Raw genomic sequence first — 21,987 nt, 5'->3', positions numbered from 1 at the left:
TGAGGAAGAAACATTCCTTCACATCGAGCAGCAATGGAAGGGATAGATAACTATTGTTTCAGCCCGTTTCACAACCTCTCCTTTCCTGCGATTTACCGCGTTATTGGAAGATATGTTTGGAAGTTCCCCAGAGTGATTTACTTACTAATATGAACCACTGTCCAAGTACTTGTCACACGGAGCATATATGTAGTCGCATGATTATCATTACGTTACTGTACCCCAAACTTAGTACAACAGACATCAACAAATACTAGGCATCGGTGGTTTAGTGGTAAAATCCAACGTTGCCATCGTTGGGCCCCGGGTTCGATTCCCGGCCGATGCATTCTTTTTCATTATTCAATAATTTATTGAGCACTCAATTTTTTTATCAAGCGTTGCTACCTATTTCATAAACTGAATCCACTATAGCATTTCGATTCATTCAATGCAAATTCAATAGTATCGGTAAGGTTTCACTAACGGCTCTCGATGTGTTTCTTACTCGTTTTCTTTTATTGTACAGAAAACCCATCTTTACAATTCTCAGCATGAATCCAACATTTGAAAATCGAAAGTGCCAATTCAATTGAAATAAGTTAAAATGATGATGAGAAGTTACAAGTATATTTTGCGAAGAATAGTAGATAGATATCATTGAACAAGGTAGTTCAATAACTTGCCTTTGATAACAGACAAGCACAGACCAATTGGCAACGGCCAGTCATGATTCATGCAGTATTAATATGTATGTAAAGTGTTACCAAGCAATACCCTAGAAATCAAGCTTTACTAACATTTAATGATGATCCAAATGCAACAGTTAACAAGAAATGTCAACCAAGATTGATAAAATTTTATACACCTGTAGAGGTTGAAAAGCAAACGCTTTTATTACAGCAAGTATATGAACTTATATCTCAGCGTAACAGTCAGGTGCAGTCATCTTTCTTAGTAACTCCTCCATCTTTATTAATGGACTCAGGTGATAACGAAGATATTCAAATCATATACAAGAACTACGCCACGTTATACTTCACATTTATAGTTGATGAACAAGAATCAGAACTAGCAATCTTAGATTTGATTCAAACGTTTGTAGAGGCATTGGATAAATGTTTCGAAGAAGTGAATGAGCTAGACTTAATCTTCAATTGGCAAACATTGGAAAGTGTACTTGAAGAGATTATCCAAGGTGGATTGGTGATAGAGACCAATGTAAGGAAAATCGTAAGTGCTGTAGATGAATTGAATAACGCTAATGAAAGTGAAAATTCTTTCACCAAACTAGCAGGGAATCGAATCTCTGAGGCGTTCCAGGCGTTCAGTTATTCAAATTTCAGTGCTTGGGGGTCACATCAATGATAAATCAGAAAATAACCCCGCTATCTTAACGCCAATGTCATATTAATGTTGATAGGCCTTGCAGCATAATAGTTAATAGTGGATTATAATAATATCATATGAATAAATAAAGTCGAAACTCATGGAAAAATTATATACACTCCATTGATTTCGAAAACAACGATAAATAATATCTACAGGCGGTTAGTAAAGTAACTTTCAGATAACCGATTCATCAACGTGGATGGATTGGTTTCCGCCATAAAGTTTGAGGAAAAAATAATGCAAATTGAGCTCTAAACTCGGTTTCGAGAGAAATCCGATATCGAAACGTAGAATACCAGCATTTACCACAGACTCCACCAGCTCTTTTTGGAAACGATCATATCTGTTTGGTCCAGACTCTCCATTCTAATCTTATCCAATTCCTGTCTGATCCGTTCCAACTCTTCCTTCTGAACTTGATCTGCCTTCAATCTTTGGAACTGGTCCTTAGTGGCTTGAGTTCCATTTCTTTCCCATGGTGAATCGACCGTTCCTGTTTTCCAAATAGGATCTTTACTCTTCATGGTTTGCTGTACAACTTTCATTAGTTCTTGCTGCTCAGCTTGACGTAGATTCCTCTCTCTCTCATACTGTAGCCTCAACTCCGGTGATAATGCTTGAAGGAGTTGCTCATCGGTTGGTGTTGTATATTTGAATAAAAGCACACCAGTTAATATAATACTGCCTCCTGCAGCGAAAACTTTACCCCAGCGTAAAAAACCCGAAGACTCCATGCTAAAAAATAAATAAACGTGATAAATGCAACGCTTCACTGGTGTGATACGGCTCTTAACTGTCTCATCAAGAGTGTAAACTCAGCGTTGCTCCACATCTCTGTCTACTTTTAAAGGTTAGCTCCGTTATAATTACTTTTTCCAGAGGCTTTAGCCATAAGCTAATATGTGCGGGTAACAACTAACATATATATACAAATAATCACCGTTAGTGGTTTGAAGAAGCGCAACGTAGGACAGCTTTGTCGAGAGAACATGGATTAGTACAGCCCATGAAGGAGTCTGTAGGCGGATAGAACAAGCGAGATTATTACGGTAAAAAACTACAGGTGGTGTGGCCCAGGAGTTGCTTACTACACACATGTATATATTAAAATTGAATAAGTTAGTATCCTCAACATCTCTGTCAGATGCGTTCATCACATGTATAGATAAAAGCGAAGGCAAAAAAAAGTCATTATGAGAGAATGTAGGATCAAATAATCTGAAGCTACTTTTTTACTCTCAGAAGTCTATTATTATCATTAGTTTATATTTCTATCTTTGAATTTCTTTGGCGGATGGATTTCAGCAACCACATTAACCTATCAATTCTTTGAACAAGTAAGGAGTAAACACTTTTGCAGCTGTAAATAGGATAGCAAATGCCTCTAATAATGCCAGAGGGGATCCCAAAATGCCTCTTTCTTGGAAGTTAACATATATGGAGTACAATGCCACTGAGAAAAACACCTTGGTCAACAAGAACGGTTTTGGAAGAACACCAGCCAAGAAACTTACTGGCAATCTAATACAGTCTCCACCTCTTTCGAAATATTTGAAACAACCTCTTTGTAATACTTGTAAGTTTCTGTTGTCTGCAGCAAACAATGAGTATAAAGCGATGGATAGTACATTGATGACACTGTCATATTGCTTTCTTTCGAAATGGTATTCTAGTAATTCATCAAGGACAGTCTCTCTGTCTGAGAAATCTAAATCACCAACAGTCTTGATTAGTAGAGCAACGTCGTTCAAGCCAACAGCCATCCCACCACCAGTCAAAGGATGTCTCATATTCAAGGCATCTCCGATGACGCATAATCCGGTGACAGTATTTTGCTTTGCTGGTAGGTAAGAGTTTGGCATTGATCTGAATTTACCATCTTCAACCGCTTTATCAAACGATGGCAACAAAGATTTAGGTAAGTATGGTTTAACATCAGTAGTCAACCACGACTTTATATCTTTAGGTAGTCTTGCTGAATTGTATGCACATAGAATTCTTGTTTCTTCAGAGGAGATTTGATATACGAGCACGGGCATATGTGAAGTACCTAGAATAACATGACCATGGTTCTTCGATGGAATGTTTGCATGGAACAAAGACATACCGACGAAAGAGGATCCAACAGAGGGGATATGATCTGGGGAGAGCTCTTTTCTAAAGCGAGAAAAGATACCATCACATACAAAAGTCAAATGTGCTTTGAAGTCTTCTTTACCACGACCTGGGATTTCGACCTTAGCACCAACTACTTCGTTTTCTTTGCTTCTCAAGATCTCAATGACATTACCTTGGAGGCGGGTCACATTTGGTTCTTTGGCAACAATATCTCTTAAATTCTGTAAGAACTTACCGTGAACGAAACCAACACCTCTTTCCCTGTCGTCATCTTCGAAATCCTTGACATGAACGGTTTTATCTTCAATAACTCTATCATTACCATCGAAGACTAAATCCGATATTTTCTCTACTGGTGCTGTATCGGCCTTGTAAGGGTATGGGATTGAAACTTTCTCACCATTGTAGAACACAGAGTAGCCAGTCACTGGGATAGCATCAATATTATTGATGGCTTGAATCATACCGAGGCTTCTCAATGCCCGCAAACCACCAGGTTGCATTAGTTCACCAACAATACGATCTGGCATAGTCCAATCTCTTTCAACAATCAACACTTTCTTACCCTTTCTTGCAAGTCCTGTTGCAATACATGGACCTACGACACCACATCCAACGACAATGGCATCATAGACAATTTCTGAGCTAGCACTAAGGAGCTCCTTAGGAATAGCTTTAACGTCAACAGAATCACTCATAGCGTTTTGAATATAAACAGGCGCTCTTTGTCCCGTTTAGAATATGACCAATATTGAGCCGTTCGCAACCTTTAGTTGATGCTGGTAACAATTGACAAGTCCAATAAATAAATAAAATCACAATCGAATGGTACGAGTAAGGTATCAAATGAATTCAAAATACCTAGCCCTTATATTTATACAACTGAAAGCGAAAAGCGATAATCACTGTATATGTATTCTCAATTCCTAGTTTTCTCTTTCTGGAACGAGCACTCACGAATATCCGTCAAGCTGCACAAATCGTTTATTGATAATCCTCTGTAACAACAGCAGATGCGGCTTCTCAAGTAGAAGCTATCAATAGACACTCAAGAGCTAAGACTCTATTAGTAGTACTGTCATGATCCCAGTGGTCTTATTCTATGAAAGCTTTGATTCGTGGTTTTTTCTTTTTTTCCTTCGAGAGCCTGTTTACGAGAAGATGAGATGAGATGCGATGCCATACGATAAAATACGATAAAATACGATAAAATACGATAAAAAAAGACATGGGATGAGGTGTGAAGGGCTTAGATCGGACGAGACGTACCGTATAACATTTCGGAGCACGTATTCTGTTGTTATACGACGTGTGCTGCATTACAGAGGATTGATTTTAACGCCGGATTGATTTCTTTCACTGTCTCGTTTTTTGTTCGTCACATGTCTACATGTGGACCATATGGAATATTCGCTGAGCGTTCTGCTCCAGTGATAGGATTATCATCGGTTTATTTAAAGTTTTGAATATTTACGTTATAAAGTTGTCAAGTTCTTTTCGAAGACTTGGCAAATTTTGTGCCATTGCTGTTGAGAGATTGATTCCTCACAGCATGTTAGGGTAAGCGACATACCACCGATATCTGTAGAGACACAACACAAACTAAACACGAACGGCATTTCACATGCTGCTTGGGAGAAGATCAAGTCTTGTAGTTGGAATGGATTGCTCTCTTGTGCTTTTTGTGGCCGATAACCGACGTTACTTAAAAGTGCAAATGCTCTTCTCTGATGCATCATATCTTGTTTGATTAACTTATCCAAATTATTGGATTTGCTAACAAAATCGGCGAAAAGCGTACCGAATGTTTTTGTAGCTAGCCCTTCCTCTCTAGTTTTCGTGAACCATTGTTGGTAATATTCGGTTAGATCCCAGAATTGTTGGTTACTTGTGATATTAAAAGAAGAGATTAGGAAATTGAAATTGGTACCTCCTACAACGGTACCATATCTAAAACGATCTCTTACTTCGGGATCTTCAGGTAGATATTGTCTAGTGTTCATAGGAACTGCCATGTTGATGAAAAATTCGTTCCATTTTCTATCGTCAAACAACCCAGCTTCATAGCAACTAACAAACCAGCACGCTTGCATGAAGGGCGTTAACGTAGCTTTACCATTCAACTTGTCCTTCACTCTAGCTCTCATCTTCTGCATACCTGTTGGGTCAATCTTGATAATGTGAGCCATGTGACTAGCGGGTGACGCATCGATAGGACGAGTGATGGGTTGGTCCCATTTCTTGGTCAACAATTTCTTTCCCATTTGACTCAAGAGGAAAGATGCAATAAACGATGGATTGACACCATAAGATACTTTTTCTTCGATTGGGTCTGGTAACTTCGGCAATTGCTCGTAGTCTCTTCCATAATGTAAAAGATACTCTAACTGTTGCAAATTGGTTCCAGAAAATTTACCCAATTCGATCGATAAGTCTTCCAATAAATTAGCTCCGGAAGTACCATCACTTGTAACATGGTTCGTGATGTAAAGAATATCCTTGAATCCCCTCGCTCCCTTCTTATCATCTGCCGAAGGCAAAAGCACCAATCTGAAATGGGGTTTCGTTGGATCCCAACATGAAAAAGTGTACTGACTGACGACCACGGACAAATCATCTCCGTATTTGAACCCATCATGTTCCCATTGATTCAAAATCTCGTTATAAAATTTGGAATGTTCAGGTTGCTTGTTCATGATCACATCTTCAAGCTTCAATTGATCTACTACACTAACGTAATCCTCTGCAAGTCCCGGTTTATTGTAAAATGCTTCACTGGTATAATACGTCTCTTTTTCGTTCCAATACTCTGGAATGATAGTCGTAGCAAGTATCGGATACCTTAGAAACAAAGCCCTTAGGGCATGGGCCAATTGCAACTCAGAAGCTGCACTTTTCAACTCACCGTGCACTACAAAATTCGAGTACAGTTTTTGACGATGTTCCATCAATAAGACTTCCTCAACATAACCAGCACGTCTGGCATGGCCGCGCTCTAACTTTTTTGATGATAAACACACCGAACCCATTTGTTTATTATGGCCTTTCCACTAATAATAGAATCGCGGTTCGTTGTGTGATTCCTATTGATATTGAAATACTGTTTCTGAATGATGCACGATGCCTGACGAATCAAAAACCTTAAGAAACCTTATTTTCTTTGTGCATATTATGGGAACGAAGCTCGAACAAAAACAATTCAATAAAGAGTTCAATTATGTGAGCCTATGATGGAAGTTGTTTTAGAATAGACCGACTACGTATTAAATATCAACGTATGGATATCATGCAAGAGGTGATGGAAGTTATAGTCCTGGATATTTATACATTTGATGAAAAGTTTTTGCATCATTTTTCAATTCCTTTATTTCTATTATAGACGAGACCGTACGAATCGTTCGTTTAAAGTGGAAACGACAGTGGTTGTGAAAACTACCATCGGAATTTTAGTGACGTTTAGAACAAAGAACGACCAATTGGCACAATGTCTATCAATAAGCACACGTACCTCCGTATAAATTCCCCATGGACGTCCTACATAGTTTCTTCGATATTTTGTATGATATGTTCCGTGGATGCCCTCAACTGATCATGGCTGATACCGAAATGTAGAGAAAGGTCACGGGTAATCTTGTCTACCATCTCGAATATGGAGTAATAGTTTCCCGGATTCGCATTTCGATCATATAGCGACTGAAATTCTAATAATCCGCTTTGTATGTCCTCAATTAAAGCAATATCTCCGGATGAAGGATCCGGGGATGCCTTTAAAGGGATAATGTTATGCAATTTTCTGTTGGCGATTTTCTCATCAAGCGTTTGCGTTGATTCCAGATGAGTTTCTTCCAAAGAGAGTAGATTTTTTTCTATCCAATCCAAATACTGTGTCGTATTGGCAGCCGATTGTATCTCGGAGTTGCTGTCGACTAGTGAAGATGCAGGTGAGTATGTCATTTTGAAGATAAGTTTGGCCTTTGAAAATTTGTCCTTCGGGTTTTCATCAGTTCTTTTCATCATATTGAGCCATCCAGATGCGAAGTTTGCATCGAAGTTATCAGCTTTGGATTGTTGGTCCGCCAAAAGTTGAAGTTTAACTGCCGCGATGAATACGCTACAAATTTTGATATCGGTGTATTGGTGCGGTCTGCGGTAATGATTATCCTCATATGTTAGGATTGGAATTTCTAGATTGTCGTATAATAGGTGCAGTAGTCGCTTAGAATAGAAGTAGAACTCCCCAGGGAGTCTTTCTATCAAGGTAAGTCTGAGTAGTAGTACAGGCGCCGGTATAACGGACCGGAAATGCGTTTTAAAATTAATTATCTGGGCACATTGTGCCACTTTATGCTGAAGTTGTAGTTCGCACGGTGGTTTCCCACCGTCAAGGATTAGTAGGTAGTAATTTGGTAGTTTATCCTGCCATTCCTTCGGTAGTATATGGTGAGATCTGAAATACGGTAATCCATCCACGCATATCCATCGAAGAATATCGTTTGTAAATATTGGCAACCCCAAATGTAGACATGCCAAATAATGTATAGATATGCTGGATAGCATGGACAACTTCAGCCTTCCCACTTCATTCCTTTTTCCCGAAACTGGATAGTTATTGCCGTCGTCATCGTCGCCAGCTTCATCGCTGTCATGCCCATTTAAACGATCGTTGTTATTGTCCGCAAATAACACAGGATCGATGTGTTTTAAATGCATAGTCCATATCAGTTTTACTAGATCTGAGTAAGAATTTGGAAAATTCTCCTTTTCTATAAGCCACTCAGTCTGCTTTCTTAAGATATACTGGAAACACTTGATGAACAATAACCGTCCATCTTTCCCATATATTTTTTCTGTCTTGTTTGATCCCAGTGTGGACCTCTGTGATTGAGAAAGACTTAAACTTGACTGAAAGTTGCCAGTAGCATTTGTAGTTAGATTCAACCTTCTAGTTACCACACCCATGGCATTCACATCATCCTCATCATCATTGAATTCCACATCACCTTCCATAACATGACCGTACTGACATGTCCTTCTACCATCTATTATACGCCATAATCGACTCCTACAGTTGTCAACACCACATATTGGGCCTTTTATATAGGTTGACATCTAGCCTCAGTTCGCCTAATACAGTATAAACGGGTAGTTATGTGGTTACAGCCCGAAGATACTTTCAAACCTTTACTTTAATGCGATGAGCTTTTACCTAATTTGAGTTTCTTACTTTACCTTGGGATCGTGATCTCTATTTTTCTTTCTTCTTTACAATACTGCAGAGAAAACTTGACAAAGATAAGTCATAAAAGTTGATGCAGTTTTAAAAGACCCTTCATGACTTTTGTAGCGTCTTTATGGCTCCATTAGATCAGATTCTCAACTGCGAGGTTTACCCAAGTTGTTTATTTTTGTTGTATCCTGTTTACACAGAAATTATGTAGTAGTATAGATGAGTTTGTAAAAGTTAAACGAACAAGTGGATACAATTGAATCCTTTAATGGTAGCCCTAATTCGAATTAACGACTATCGTTATGCTGTCTGTAATTTCTGGTATGGTTCTGATGGAATTGCTTTTGCTGGTGTTGCTGTTGTTGAAGTGGTGGACCTCCCATCGTCTGATATCTCATGGGGTAACCGTAGGGAACGTTCATGGGTACTCCATTCATAAATCCCGTAGTTGCCGGTGGAGATGAAGACTGACTGTTAGCTCCCGATCCATTTCTTGTGTCATTTCTGCTGTTCATCATTGGCATCATTTGTCCGCCCATAGGTGGGTAGAACATTGGTTGTGGTTGGAAGGGCATAAACATCCCTCCATGTGATCCTGCTGTTGCACCCGGATGGCCACCCATGAAAGGAGGTCCACCTGTTGGTACACCAACGGGCATACCCATAGGCATGCCTCCAGGGCCTGTAGCCATACCTTGAGCCATCATGTCGATGCTGCGTTGCTGCAATCTCATTTGAGTTCTTTGAATTGCAGTTCTCTCATCCGGGAACAGGCTTTTGTATGACTGATCGACAGTACTCACCCATGTAGGAGAGGTGAAATATGGTTTTTCGATGAAGAAACGTTCCAAATTCTTGCCTTCAGAATCTTTTCCCTTGGATTCATGTGCTTCTTTTGCCTTTAAGAACATATTAAAGTTTTTGTTCAAGTCCTTCTTCAAACATTTTGGCTTCCCTTCATCAAAGAAATTACGTTGGCGTCTTCTACCAAATGTCTCTGCCCTAGCCATAGATGGAGATGCAATTGGAGTCTTTCCACTACCGTTGAATTTGTTTTGAGATCCTCTTCTAACTTCAATTTTGCCCAATGCTGGAGTTCCCGCTTTGGAGGATCTGTTAGAACCCTTGCCGCCAGAAGCATTTGCCAAAGTTGGGGTGGTTGGAGGTTGAGAGGCTGGTTTAGGAGGTAATGATGGATTGGATTTCAGGGTACTTGAAGTCTTTGGCGCAGGAGATGGAGTCGAAGCTGTAGTTGACACAGCGGAGGCACTGGAAGGTGGCTGTTCCTCCTTCTCCTTCACATGTTGATCATCCTTCTTTAAAATAGTTTTTACTTCATCAGGCATATCATAAGGAATTTTGAATTTCTCAGAAAAGCTCTTCAAGTCAGCGATCTCGCTTCTAGTGGAAGTCTTTGACTTTCCAGTAGTTGACAATATAGCAGGATCCGCATGATGTGGCTGGCTTCTTAGAGAGGGAGGAACGTATCTAACACCTTTAGCCTCTGGCTTGGCATTTAGTTTCAATTGAGCAAGTAATTCGTCTCCCCTACGATCGACACCGGAATATTTGTCCTCCTCATCCAGTCCAGAATCATCATATTTAATGTTTCTATCCTCATCAATGTGAACATTACCACTAGCACCTTGAGATTCAATTTCCTTTGCAATTCTTTCAGCCTCGTTTAGCTTCTTCTGATACTCAGGATCCTCCTTATTGATTCTTGTTGTGTAAAAATGTTCATCAAAGGATGGCTTTATCCCGAATTTCTTTTCGTTAACAGCAAACTGATCCCAGGTACCATTGTCGTCCTCTAAAGAAGTATTATTCAATGGAAAGCTTTCTGATTCATCAGGGCTCCATTTTTGCAATTCACGTTCCTTCAGTTCCTTTGGAGCTCCAGAAATAGCAGTGTCCGTCTTGAATGCATCCTTTTGTGAGGTCTCGCCTTCTGCGGCCTGTTTCCCTGATTCAACAGGGTTCGATTCCTCCTCCTTTGCTGCCAATGGATCCGAATCTAAGCTAACATCAAATAGTTTAACTCCAGCAACATCTTTAGGTTCTATGGTTAACGTTTCACTTAATTCTGCCGAAAGAGCATTGATATCCGACTCATCGAAACCTTTATCTAGAACCTTCGGATACTTTAAAACCACACCAATTCCCTTACCAGATGAGTGAGGGTTCCAAGCAGCTACTAAACCCTCATACTTAACACCAGAAGTTATAGTAACGATGGCACGATTACCAATACCGTTCACCAGCAAAAAGTCCTGCCTTTCGTCAAAACTCTTCTTCACGGAAGCAGTTTCATAAAATGAACTGGATGTTCCATTGAAAGCAGCATTGCCACGGGATTTGCTGGAACTTGCTGAACCAGAACTCTTCTTTGAAGCACCTCTCATCGGTTGCTGAAGCCTGGTATAGAGAAACCTGAGTCGCTACTAATTGGCCTCGATATTGATCATATCCATTGATTACAAGATTTGTTATTGCATATCTTTAAAACGAGGGTTTCATGAATTTGTCAAATTACACAGTTTCTTCTAGACAAGGCCTGCTCATACTATTGCGTATACAGTGATGTGACTAAACACTTCGATAATAATTAGCTATAAAAGGGAAGATACACGATGGTACGCTCCCTAACATCAGCCATCGAGGCTATGTAACAGCTTTAACTTCTAGTTTATTGATTGCAGCCTTGTTGGTTTTCAACTTAGCGGTGCTTGCTCTACAATTGTAAAAAGGGACGACTGACACACTATTTAATCAGAAACCGCACGCTTACTTATCGAAAGGAGAGATCTGCATTGTAGAGGCCCATCCTGCCGTAGTTATCGTCAGTTGTCGATTGTGGTTATTATTATTATTATTATTATTATTATTATTATTATTATTATTACAATATAGCTCTTAAATGTTACAAAACAGTGAATGTATATTTACTTGTCACTTTATCCTACTCATTGCTGTTCTTTTTTGGTTGTAAAAGGGCCGATATTTTCCCAAAGATTTCATTAACAAGTTCTCTATTATTATCCATTGCATTCGTTAAACCGTTAAGGGAGTTCTCTTCCTTTTCAGATATGAGAGGTTTTGAGAAATCAGTCTTAAGTTTTAGATTGAAATCTATTTTATCTTGCTGATAGATCTCGTTTGACATTTTATCGTCTTTTATCAAACCAAAAGTGTTCGACAACGCTACTGATAATGATGGATGCATGGTTTTTGAAAGCTCGGATAATTCCTTACTCAAGACTTGTTTTCGTTTTTTGGCCTGAGTTTCACCTTTTTCTTGCAGAGATTTTAGATGTTCTTCTTCTCTAATCAATTGCCTCTCAATTGCCTCAGCTCTGTCCAATTCTGACTTGTATCTTTTCTTGATTGATTCACCTTTCGCATAGATATATTCCATATTCAAGTTATCCACCCAGATTTTTGATGGTACTTTTGTCCTCTTTAACCTCTTCTTTATATTATATGTGGTATCGAAAACTTTATTCTCAAGGCTATCCTTCAACTTAGCCTGTTCTTCGCTATCAGGATATAATTGATTCAATTCTTGGTGGTATTGCTTGAATACTTCCTCAGAGGCCAATTCTATATTGTTTTCAATCAAATCGATGAAATTGGTTAACATATCCTTTGAAGGTCTTTTCCAATTTCTTATCTGGTATGTATCTGGCAACTGTTCTTTGTAAAACTTCCGTATCAGCCGCTTGAAATCCCATGGGCTGACATTATTGAATTCTTCATCGCCACCCTTTTCATTGATGCCGAATCGTACGCGCTTGCGTTCTCTTGGAGGTGTAGTTATATCGGGAACGAAAGAATCATCATTATCTTCTGTTATGTCCTGCCTGCGATCTGAGTCCTTTCGTACCATTTCGTCACCATGTTCGTCATCATCTATTGCAAATACACCTTCTAGATTATACGGCGGCTCATGGTTAAGATTTGAACTCTGTATTCTATCAATGTCATCGCGTCTTGCATTGTCATTAACGATGTCTATTCTATAATTATCAGCATTTAGATTTTCGATAGAAGAGTCACTATCGCTAGTTCCAGTGTCAGGTGATAACACATCATCCAAGTATCGTTTGGACATATCCCAAAGCTAGCAATGAACAGTCCTTACAGTTTGAGGTTGCGTCTCTCCCCGCTGCATTTTTACCTTCATTCACTGCGAAAAACTGATTGCTATCATTCTCTTTTTCTATGTGTTATTTGACATAATAACTATTTACAAGGAACAGACGAACTACCAGATCCAAATTGATTGAAGATGAGCTGTAGTTATAATCAGTACCGTAGCATATTCCTAACGGAAGAGATGATTGCGAGGAGTAGTGCATTAAAGTATTAACATTAGTGAGTTATATGAAAAGAGTAAACTAAAAACCTTATATGATAAAATGATATACGTAAGAGAAAGGAAGACAAAGATATTCCGCATGGGATAGAAGAGATAGAAAAGATTCCGTAACAAACAAGATTTAGAAATCTTCATCAAATGCAAAAGCACCATCCTGGGCTTCGGTATTGGAAGACTTAGCGATGACACCAGCCTTTTGGTAATCGGAGACTCTCTTTTCGAAAAAGTTGGTCTTACCAGCCAAGGAGATATTTTCCATGAAATCGAATGGGTTGGTGACATTGAAATATTTCTTGTTACCCAAGGCGACCAATAATCTGTCGGCGACAAATTCCACGTATTGGTTCATTAAGTCTGCGTTCATACCCAATAGAGAAACGGGTAGAGCATCCATGAAGTATCTCTTTTCAATTTCGACAGCTTCTGTAATGATCTTTTCCACAATTTCTGGATTTGGTTTATTCTTCAAATGGGCAAAGAGTAGACAGGCAAAGTCTGTATGTAGACCTTCATCTCTACAGATCAACTCGTTAGAGAAAGTCAAACCAGGCATTAACCCCTTCTTCTTCAACCAGAAGATAGCAGCAAAGGAACCGGAGAAGAACACACCTTCCACAGCAGCGAAAGCAACCAATCTTTCACCAAACAAGGCATCATCATCTTGAATCCATCTGATAGCCCATTCAGCCTTTTCTTTAATTTGTGGGATAGTTTCGATAGCATTGAACAAAAACTCACTTTCCTTTGGATCCTTAATATAGGTATCAATCAACAAGGAATAAGTCTCTGAATGGATATTCTCCATCATAATTTGGAACCCATAGAAACATTTCGCTTCTGGTGCTTGCACTTCAGCTGAGAAGTTCTCCACCAAGTTTTCGTTAACGATACCATCCGAGGCAGCGAAGAACGCCAAAATTCTAGAGATAAAAAACCTTTCGTTCTCATTCATTCTGTTGTTCCAATCGTGCAAATCCTTGGACAAATCGATTTCTTCTGCAGTCCAGAAAGACGCTTCGGCCCTCTTATATGCTTCCCAAATCTCATGGTACTTGATTGGGAAGAGAACAAAACGACGCTTATTCTCAACTAGCAAAGGCTCATCCTTCTCTAGTGCCTTCAATTTATGACGATGCACATGGTGAGATTTGATAAACTTCTTGTGTTCTTCTACAGCCTTGGCAATCTTGATATCAATATCAGCAGCAGTCTCTTCTTTAACAGCTCCTAACTGGGATCCTAAATCCTTCTTGGCTTCGCCAAGTTCTAAATCTGAAAGTGCGCTTGCGGCTGCTTTTGATGGAGTTTCCTTCATTATAGGTGACATTCACTTGATCTTATGTTAGTCTTAGTGATATAGCCGTACGTGTTGTAAGCTTAAAATTTGAATCGAGACAGAAAAAGGGTACCAGCTGTCTTGAAGATATTTCCTTGTTCTTTCTTCTATATATATAATATCAGAAGAGAAGCGATGATTCTACGATGCTTTTACTCTAAACACTTTTTATCAGTGAAAAAAAAAGGAATCTATCTTATATTAAATCATACAAAGTTTATTCTGATAACACATCATGCGATGCCACTCGACACTCAGGATCCAAGAATCTTTCGGCATATTTTAATACTCTTATATACTACTTCTCGATAACCTAAAAAGAAAGGAACGACCCACAGCTAATCAGACTTCTCCTGCCCTCATCTGATCTGATCTGCCTCGCAAACTACAGGCTGCAGGCCTTTCTTGTTCTGACGGAGGAAAATTTTTCTCATTTCCGTATCTTCTGACAATGGATTACGGTATCTACTGTAGAAGGAAAACCAAAACCAAAATTGCAAATTGTAGGGTCAGATGAAATCTGAATAAAATTAAATAAAATTAATTAATTCGTTTCGCGTTTCGCGTTTGTGAATAGGATAAGGGCAGGAATTAGGGGCAGGAAGAGTAGGAATAGCCAGCAAACTTACAGTGGTAGTAGCAGCAGCTGCTGCAGCAGCAGCTACTACGAGTATATCTGCTATTACCATCTTTCAGCTGCGGCCGATGCATGAATATAAAATGGGCCTCATTATGTAAATGGTTGTATAAGAAACCGTCAATACACTACTGGTATTGGGAGTAGAGTTAGGTGTTTCTCGGGAAGAGGGTGCGCTATACGAGGTGACATAATACCACAAGTTTCAAACCGTTGTACAACTAAAACCTAAACGTATTTGCTTTGGTTTGAGGCAATACACACATCCCTAATTGCCTTTGAGTAATGATCATGCCAGTTAAGGGGGTGGCTTCGGCATATGACGGGGAAGTATGGTGTAATGTAGTGTTTAGTAAACATTGCAAATGTAAACAAACGCGTAAATGACACCTGATTTTATGGCTTTTATGTTTCGAGATTACTACGTGGATACTACAGTAATACGCGTACATTTTAGAATATATTAAAATTTACAATTTGTAATTGCAATTTCTGTTTTACGCGTCACCTTATCCAACAGAGTGCGACTGATGATGTGACGTTTCCTTAGGTATGATGAATGAATGAGTTGATTTCCAGCCCGGCGGAATATTTCACAAATACAGGAAGCTATGATTAATGCTATTATGGTTGAACATACTGCAGAATACATAAAAAAAAAGTTTGAAAGGACTAAAAAAAAATTAATGGTTGCGAAGAGATTCGAACTCTTGCATCTTACGATACCTGAGTGTTCCCAACTGTAAGGTTGGTTAAGATAGGTATCTTGAATCAGGCGCCTTAGACCGCTCGGCCACACAACCATAGTGCGATGTTGAATTATATTTAAAATTGTACCGCATGGCAGAAGCAATTCACGTGAAACATAATTCACATCCCCAATAAGCAGCGGTGAATGTTGAATCCTGCTAGTGTACCGTCACCTACTGCTAAGGCAACGGTGCTCGGAAATACACCAACGTCACCGCATGCGTAAACCCCCGGTTTTGATGATTGCTTCTTCTCATCCGTCTTCACGATAGATCCCAAGGGGTTCGTTAACATATCACAGCCTAAATGATTGATTAACTCATCAGCGGTCGGTTTAACGGTAGTGGAAACAAAGATCCCAGTGAATGATTCTTTTGAACCGTCTTCCAGGATAACGTCTGCCTCATTTTCAATTTTCTGAACGATACCGTGGACAACGTTCATAGATTTCGATTCCAACGCATTGAGCATATCATCTCCGAACTTGGTACCATTGGTATAGAATGTTATTGTGCCCCACTCTGGCAACAACAACCCTTGGTGAATTGACATCGGAGACGTGGCAATTACTGCAATGTTTCCCTGATTCAATTCGTACCCGTGGCAGTATGGGCAATGAAAAACAGACTTACCCCATCTTTCCTCGAGCCCTTCGATATCCGACAAGCAGTCTTGGATGCCAGTTGCTAGCAAGATCCTGGAAGCACGGTATTCCTGCTTATCTGCAGTGGTGATGACGAAATTGTCTTTCGTTCCTTCAACACTAATAGCACGGCCATCGATCCATTGTAATGTTGGGTATTTCAACAATTGTCCACGTGCTGTAGCTGCTATCTCATTAGGGCTCGCACCGTCACTGCCCAAGAATCCATGCGACTCTTTTGCAAATCTGTTTCTTCTTATACCTTCATCGATGATCACCACTTTCCGTCTAGCACGAACTAATTGAAGTGCTGCTGACATGCCGGCATAACTGCCTCCAATGATTACCAAATCATTAATCTCCTTGCTCATAATAAGTTTTTACGATGTATGTGCCACTGTATTCCTGCGTCTTTTATGCTTATTGTATGCTCCATATGTTTGTATCTGACACTAACCGAAATCCCGAAAACCATACTTGATGTAACGGTTCCTATTTATACATGCAGACGGAAATTGGTTCTCTCTTATTTCCGACTCATTACTAATGATATCAAGTGCTGGCGGTGGCAGTCTTTGTTATTATTGTTCGCAAAAAGCATATTGTTGTACTATCAAAGCTCTCATTTAAATATGCTCATTTAACTGTCAAGGTACTTTCTGAAACAGTCGTACTAATTTATTCCCATATTCGAATAACGGAAGAAAGACAAAACCTCATTATTAGGAAGATGCAACTGTCTGCAACCTTTGATTACCAATCCAAATATCAGCACTACCTCGTCGACCCTTGCATTCTTGTCTCACTATTAAGGGAAACTGCCGAGTCTGGATCAATTTGAAGATATTGATAATAATCTATTTCATGCTAGTGAGTATGTAGTCATATTTATCTTGCGAATGGGACCAGAAAGATGTAAGAAGTCATTACATGTCAATTCTTGTCATTTTATTTTATACGAAGATTGCCATGAGAGCAAATACACTGTAGAAGATTAGCAGTGGGTAGGCTATTAGGATTCTGACGTTGTGAAGATCCAATGATACAGTGAATAGTCCAGATGAGGACCAGGTTGACCACAGAACAGTCAATAGTCCTAGAATGTATCCAAATGTGTTGTTGAGGTTCGCAAATACACCAAGTGAGGCCAACACACAGAGTGGTAGGAAAGCATAACCCAAAATCGATGCACTTCTCAGATACGAGATTCCGGAGGAGGATGGTCCAGCAGCAGAAGCTTGTTGTTGCAGTTGATGGGCACCATCACTCATGTATTTGAGAAGTGTATGTAGTGACAGAGAACCAAACAATGCAACACCATAAATGTAGCCAAAATGTACTTTCCCTGCTGTAAGTAATAATATTCCGAACATTAACCAAAAGATAATGGGCCCAGCAAGATCGGAATCCTCCTGGATTTCTTTCGATAAACCTTTGTGAGAAAGCGGTACTAACACAAATTTTGTCTTAGCAATTATACGGTTGAAATTGATTCCCAATTCTTCAAGCAAAGAAGGTTCGAATGAATACCCACGGGTAGATAAGGCATTAAAAAGACCTGGTGTCAACTGCTCATTTGTGAAATTAGCTGGCGTACCACTAGGTTTACTGCCACCGAAATCCATGCCAGATCCCTGCATCCCATTTCCAAAAGCCATAGATCCTTGAGGGAACGAATACTGTTGTGATGGCTGGTAAAACCCGTTCGTGTTACTATTTGCATCAATGGAGGGAATTGAAGGTTGGTGATATGACATCTTTTATTCGATATTTATTGGTCCAGGAGAGGAAAGACAAAAACACAAAGTCAAGCAATTTTGCTTGTGATGCTCAACGTATTAAGATATATGCTGGATTTGCTTGGCTTTTATCAAGGTTATCTGTCTGCTTTGTTCATTGTTTTCACGGCAATAGAAAAGGTTCAGATTCAAACTTTTGTTTTCCTTTTTTTTTCATGGTGGTTGACATGTAATTGGAAAAACATGTCGAATTAATATGTAATGTAAGGGTGTTATGTCTGTTTCAAATGGCTAAAATTAAGCTGTGTAAGCCACTTATGATTTCAATGGCCTCATAAACCTGCTTTAAGTACTTTACTAGCTACAAAAGAACCAAATGTAGGTTCCTAATAGCATCCTATCTATCCTATTCAACATTTCTGTATTTTTATCTTTACATTTAACCAATTTCCAGTATTTGTCTTTGACAGAAAAAACTAGCTTCGACTAGAACCAGAAAGGCATCGCATGAATTGAGAGAAGCTTTCAACTTTTAGTCCCAAACAAAGTGTTAGGGTTTAGGGCAATACCAAATTAAATATTGTCAGACTGTCAGAATATTATCTGAGTGAAGTTTAGTAGCGTTGCTCCTGACAAATAGAGGTGGAAGAATCGGTGATTTATACATAATAAAACAACAACCATGGGTGTTATAGATAAGATCAAGGCCATCGAAGAAGAGATGGCCCGTACCCAAAAGAATAAAGCTACAGAGCATCATTTGGGTTTATTGAAGGGTAAGCTAGCTAGATACAGACAACAACTTTTGGCAGATGAGGCAGGTAGTGGTGGTTCTGGCGGTGGATCGGGCTTCGAGGTTGCAAAATCTGGCGATGCTCGTGTCGTTTTGATTGGTTATCCATCCGTTGGTAAGTCATCTTTATTGGGTAAGATTACATCCACAAAGTCTGAAATTGCACACTATGCTTTTACAACATTAACGTCCGTCCCAGGTGTATTGAAGTACCAGGGGGCCGAGATTCAAGTGGTGGATCTACCAGGTATTATTTATGGTGCTTCTCAGGGCAAAGGTCGTGGTAGACAAGTGGTGTCCACGGCAAGAACAGCTGATTTAATCTTGATGGTTCTTGATGCTACGAAGGGTGCGCATCAAAGGGAATCATTGGAAAAAGAATTAGAGGCAGTTGGAATCCGTTTGAATAAAGAGAAGCCGAACATTTACTTCAAAAAGAAAGAAACCGGTGGTATAAAGATCACATTTACATCCCCATCGAAATCCAATTTAACTGAGGATGCCATCAAGTTAATTCTTAGGGATTATCGTATTCATAATGCTGATGTCTTAGTGCGTGATGACCAATGTACCATTGATGACTTCATTGATACTCTTAACGAACAGCATAGAAATTATATCAAATGCCTCTACGTGTACAACAAAATTGATGCTGTCTCATTAGAAGAAGCAGATAGACTAGCAAGAGAACCAAACACAGTGGTCATGTCATGTGAGGATGACTTAGGATTGGATGACGTGGTAGATGAAATCTGGTATCAATTAAATTTGAACCGTGTATATACAAAGAAGCGTGGTATAAAGCCAGATTTCTCAGACCCATTGGTTGTTAGGAGTAACAGCTCCATAGGTGATCTTTGCCACAATATTCACAGAGATTTTAAAGATAAATTCAAGTACGCCTTAGTATGGGGTTCATCGGCTAAGCATTCCCCACAGAAATGTGGGCTAAATCATAAAATCCAAGATGAGGACGTTGTCAGTTTGTTCACTAAATAATTATATTTAACACTTTTGTTGGGAGATATTCCAGCAAATGGGTACTAATTTATGGATGTATTAGCATAATCAAATAAGTATATATGCCTCCATAACCGTTCACATTTTCTAATTTAAGTGAAGGTTCTTGATCGAATATCTAACGTAGGAAAACTGACTTTTAGTTTAACAAAACCTCTGAAAATATCTTTATACCGAACATTATGAGAAAAGACAAACAAGAATAAACACTGCAGAACGAAATCAACAACTAGCAACTCTTTCACTTGCCAAGTATGACTTCTAAAGCGGTACGAGCGGTATCGAAATTTCACATTACCACTCCAATATTTTATCCCAATGCAAAACCTCATTTAGGGCACCTTTACAGCAGTCTACTGTGTGATGTGCAAAATAGATGGAAGAAACTTGCCGGCCAGGATACTTGCTTCACGACCGGTGTAGACGAGCATGGTTTGAAAATTCAACTGGCTGCTCAGCAGAAAGGTTACAGTAATCCCAAAGCTTTTGTTGATGAGTTGTGCGAGCATTTCGTTCATTTAGACAAGGACGCTAATATTAAGTTTACCAGATTCATAAGAACCACTGATCCAGATCATGTAAATAATGTGAAAAAGCTCTGGAACCTATGCTACAATAACGGGTACATTTATAAGGGGGAGCATAAAGGCTGGTATTCTGTTTCTGATGAGACATTTTATCCAGATACGAAAATCTTAAAGTTGACTATCGACGGTCCACCAATACCATATGACGGTAGCTTCGATCCTGATGCTAAATACATCAACTCCGAATCTAGGAACGAGGTTACATATCAATCTGAACTAAACTACTTCTTCAAGCTATCAGCGTTTCAAGAACCATTGATCAAATTATTAAGAGAGAATCCAACATTCATTTATCCTCCTTTAAGACATTCGCAAATCCTGAGAGAACTTGAATCCAATGAACTGCGGGATATATCTGTATCGCGTCCTGCGACTCGGCTACAATGGGGTATACCCGTACCAGAGGATGAATCTCAAAAAGTGTATGTGTGGTTTGATGCGCTATGTAATTACCTTACCTCTATTGGTGGTATCGATGCAATTAGAAATGACGTAGACTCGACACAAGTTTTGCACAATAACAGAAGTTTTATCGAAAAGCCAAAAGAGTGGTGGGAAAACACGGAACACGTTATTGGCAAGGATATTATCAAGTTCCACACAGTATATTGGCCTGCGTTCTTGTTGGCGGCGAAATTACCTTTACCAAACAGAGTTGTTGTTCACGGCCATTGGCTAAGTGGAGGAGTGAAGATGAGTAAAAGTCTTGGAAACGTGGTGGATCCTATTCAGATTATCTCATATTATGGAGCAGATACAACAAGATGGTATCTACTTGAGAACTCTAATATCGAAAGTGATGGAAACTTTATTGAAAAAAACCTGTGGGAAACCAGGGAGCTTCTTTGCTCGAAGTTGGGTAACTTGATAAACCGTTGCGGCGGTAAGAAATTCTCTCTAGCCTCAGGAGTTGAACTATTTTCTGGAAAACCCATCGAGGAACTAAGTTCGGTCTTCCCTAAGGAATCTCAGGCTGAATTCACCGCTTTATTAAAAAGTCTAGACAACTGCACTGAGAGTGTTAACAATTGTTTCCAGCAATACGATATAACTGGCGCCCAAAAAATCTTATGGAACATTATTAACGAAGCAAACAGTTTTATTCAATCAACCGAACCTTGGTCTAAAAAGGGCCTTGAAAAGGATTTGATCGTTTACAGCGCAATGGAGGCTGCCAGGATTAGCCTGATCTTTTCACAACCAATAATTCCCAACATTGCCGAAAGGCTACTAAACAGATTAGATGTTAGCTCTGATAGAAGGACTTTGAGTTATACTAGCTATGGCTCTGATGACTCTTATGGCATGACCACGAATCAGAGACACAAAGAGGTTCCGATACAAAGAGTGCCGTTCAGACTTCATAATGAATAATAAATAGTACA

At 39.3% G+C, this 21,987-nt stretch overlaps 12 protein-coding genes and 2 non-coding genes across 14 annotated transcripts; 4 read left to right on the top strand and 10 right to left on the bottom strand.

Moving 5' to 3' along the window:
• The first annotated feature begins 257 nt into the window (after positions 1–257).
• On the top strand, positions 258–328 carry KLLA0_F15290r. Its single transcript has one exon. It is a non-coding gene; the product is annotated as a tRNA-Gly (tRNA).
• Positions 329–708: 380 nt separating this feature from the next.
• On the top strand, positions 709–1,347 carry APS3 (Aps3p; the record flags this gene model as incomplete). Its single annotated transcript, XM_455765.1, has 2 exons — positions 709–730; positions 806–1,347. The coding sequence occupies 2 exons, from the start codon at positions 709–711 to the stop codon at positions 1,345–1,347; spliced, it is 564 nt and encodes a 187-aa protein (XP_455765.1).
• A 326-nt stretch (positions 1,348–1,673) lies between these two features.
• On the bottom strand, positions 1,674–2,105 carry CBP4 (Cbp4p; the record flags this gene model as incomplete). The annotated part of the gene is made up of 1 exon (XM_455764.1): positions 1,674–2,105. One exon carries the CDS (start codon positions 2,103–2,105, stop codon positions 1,674–1,676), a length of 432 nt encoding a protein of 143 aa, XP_455764.1.
• A 579-nt stretch (positions 2,106–2,684) lies between these two features.
• ERG1 (squalene monooxygenase) lies at positions 2,685–4,187 on the bottom strand (the record flags this gene model as incomplete). The annotated part of the gene is made up of 1 exon (XM_455763.1): positions 2,685–4,187. The coding sequence occupies one exon, from the start codon at positions 4,185–4,187 to the stop codon at positions 2,685–2,687; it is 1,503 nt and encodes a 500-aa protein (XP_455763.1).
• Positions 4,188–4,964: 777 nt separating this feature from the next.
• Positions 4,965–6,518, bottom strand: ATF2 (alcohol O-acetyltransferase; the record flags this gene model as incomplete). The annotated part of the gene is made up of 1 exon (XM_455762.1): positions 4,965–6,518. The coding sequence occupies one exon, from the start codon at positions 6,516–6,518 to the stop codon at positions 4,965–4,967; it is 1,554 nt and encodes a 517-aa protein (XP_455762.1).
• Positions 6,519–7,023: 505 nt separating this feature from the next.
• Positions 7,024–8,598, bottom strand: RRN7 (Rrn7p; the record flags this gene model as incomplete). The annotated part of the gene is made up of 1 exon (XM_455761.1): positions 7,024–8,598. The coding sequence occupies one exon, from the start codon at positions 8,596–8,598 to the stop codon at positions 7,024–7,026; it is 1,575 nt and encodes a 524-aa protein (XP_455761.1).
• A 405-nt stretch (positions 8,599–9,003) lies between these two features.
• PBP1 (Pbp1p) lies at positions 9,004–11,121 on the bottom strand (the record flags this gene model as incomplete). Its single annotated transcript, XM_455760.1, has 1 exon — positions 9,004–11,121. One exon carries the CDS (start codon positions 11,119–11,121, stop codon positions 9,004–9,006), a length of 2,118 nt encoding a protein of 705 aa, XP_455760.1.
• Positions 11,122–11,678: 557 nt separating this feature from the next.
• On the bottom strand, positions 11,679–12,830 carry OKP1 (Okp1p; the record flags this gene model as incomplete). The annotated part of the gene is made up of 1 exon (XM_455759.1): positions 11,679–12,830. The coding sequence occupies one exon, from the start codon at positions 12,828–12,830 to the stop codon at positions 11,679–11,681; it is 1,152 nt and encodes a 383-aa protein (XP_455759.1).
• A 388-nt stretch (positions 12,831–13,218) lies between these two features.
• RNR4 (ribonucleotide-diphosphate reductase subunit RNR4) lies at positions 13,219–14,424 on the bottom strand (the record flags this gene model as incomplete). The annotated part of the gene is made up of 1 exon (XM_455757.1): positions 13,219–14,424. One exon carries the CDS (start codon positions 14,422–14,424, stop codon positions 13,219–13,221), a length of 1,206 nt encoding a protein of 401 aa, XP_455757.1.
• A 1,333-nt stretch (positions 14,425–15,757) lies between these two features.
• Positions 15,758–15,873, bottom strand: KLLA0_F15059r. The gene is made up of 2 exons: positions 15,835–15,873; positions 15,758–15,802 (listed from the first exon to the last, which is right to left on the bottom strand). It is a non-coding gene; the product is annotated as a tRNA-Leu (tRNA).
• Positions 15,874–15,940: 67 nt separating this feature from the next.
• KLLA0_F15037g (NAD(P)/FAD-dependent oxidoreductase) lies at positions 15,941–16,834 on the bottom strand (the record flags this gene model as incomplete). The annotated part of the gene is made up of 1 exon (XM_455756.1): positions 15,941–16,834. One exon carries the CDS (start codon positions 16,832–16,834, stop codon positions 15,941–15,943), a length of 894 nt encoding a protein of 297 aa, XP_455756.1.
• Positions 16,835–17,416: 582 nt separating this feature from the next.
• On the bottom strand, positions 17,417–18,220 carry YIP1 (transporter YIP1; the record flags this gene model as incomplete). Its single annotated transcript, XM_455755.1, has 1 exon — positions 17,417–18,220. The coding sequence occupies one exon, from the start codon at positions 18,218–18,220 to the stop codon at positions 17,417–17,419; it is 804 nt and encodes a 267-aa protein (XP_455755.1).
• Positions 18,221–18,884: 664 nt separating this feature from the next.
• Positions 18,885–19,994, top strand: RBG2 (Rbg2p; the record flags this gene model as incomplete). Its single annotated transcript, XM_455754.1, has 1 exon — positions 18,885–19,994. The coding sequence occupies one exon, from the start codon at positions 18,885–18,887 to the stop codon at positions 19,992–19,994; it is 1,110 nt and encodes a 369-aa protein (XP_455754.1).
• Positions 19,995–20,269: 275 nt separating this feature from the next.
• On the top strand, positions 20,270–21,976 carry MSM1 (methionine--tRNA ligase MSM1; the record flags this gene model as incomplete). Its single annotated transcript, XM_455753.1, has 1 exon — positions 20,270–21,976. One exon carries the CDS (start codon positions 20,270–20,272, stop codon positions 21,974–21,976), a length of 1,707 nt encoding a protein of 568 aa, XP_455753.1.
• Between the last annotated feature and the right edge of the window lie 11 nt (positions 21,977–21,987).

Source organism: Kluyveromyces lactis (assembly GCF_000002515.2).
Source record: "Kluyveromyces lactis strain NRRL Y-1140 chromosome F complete sequence".
Taxonomy (NCBI): Eukaryota; Fungi; Ascomycota; class Saccharomycetes; order Saccharomycetales; family Saccharomycetaceae; genus Kluyveromyces; species Kluyveromyces lactis.
This window is presented reverse-complemented; position numbering and strand designations above follow the sequence as displayed.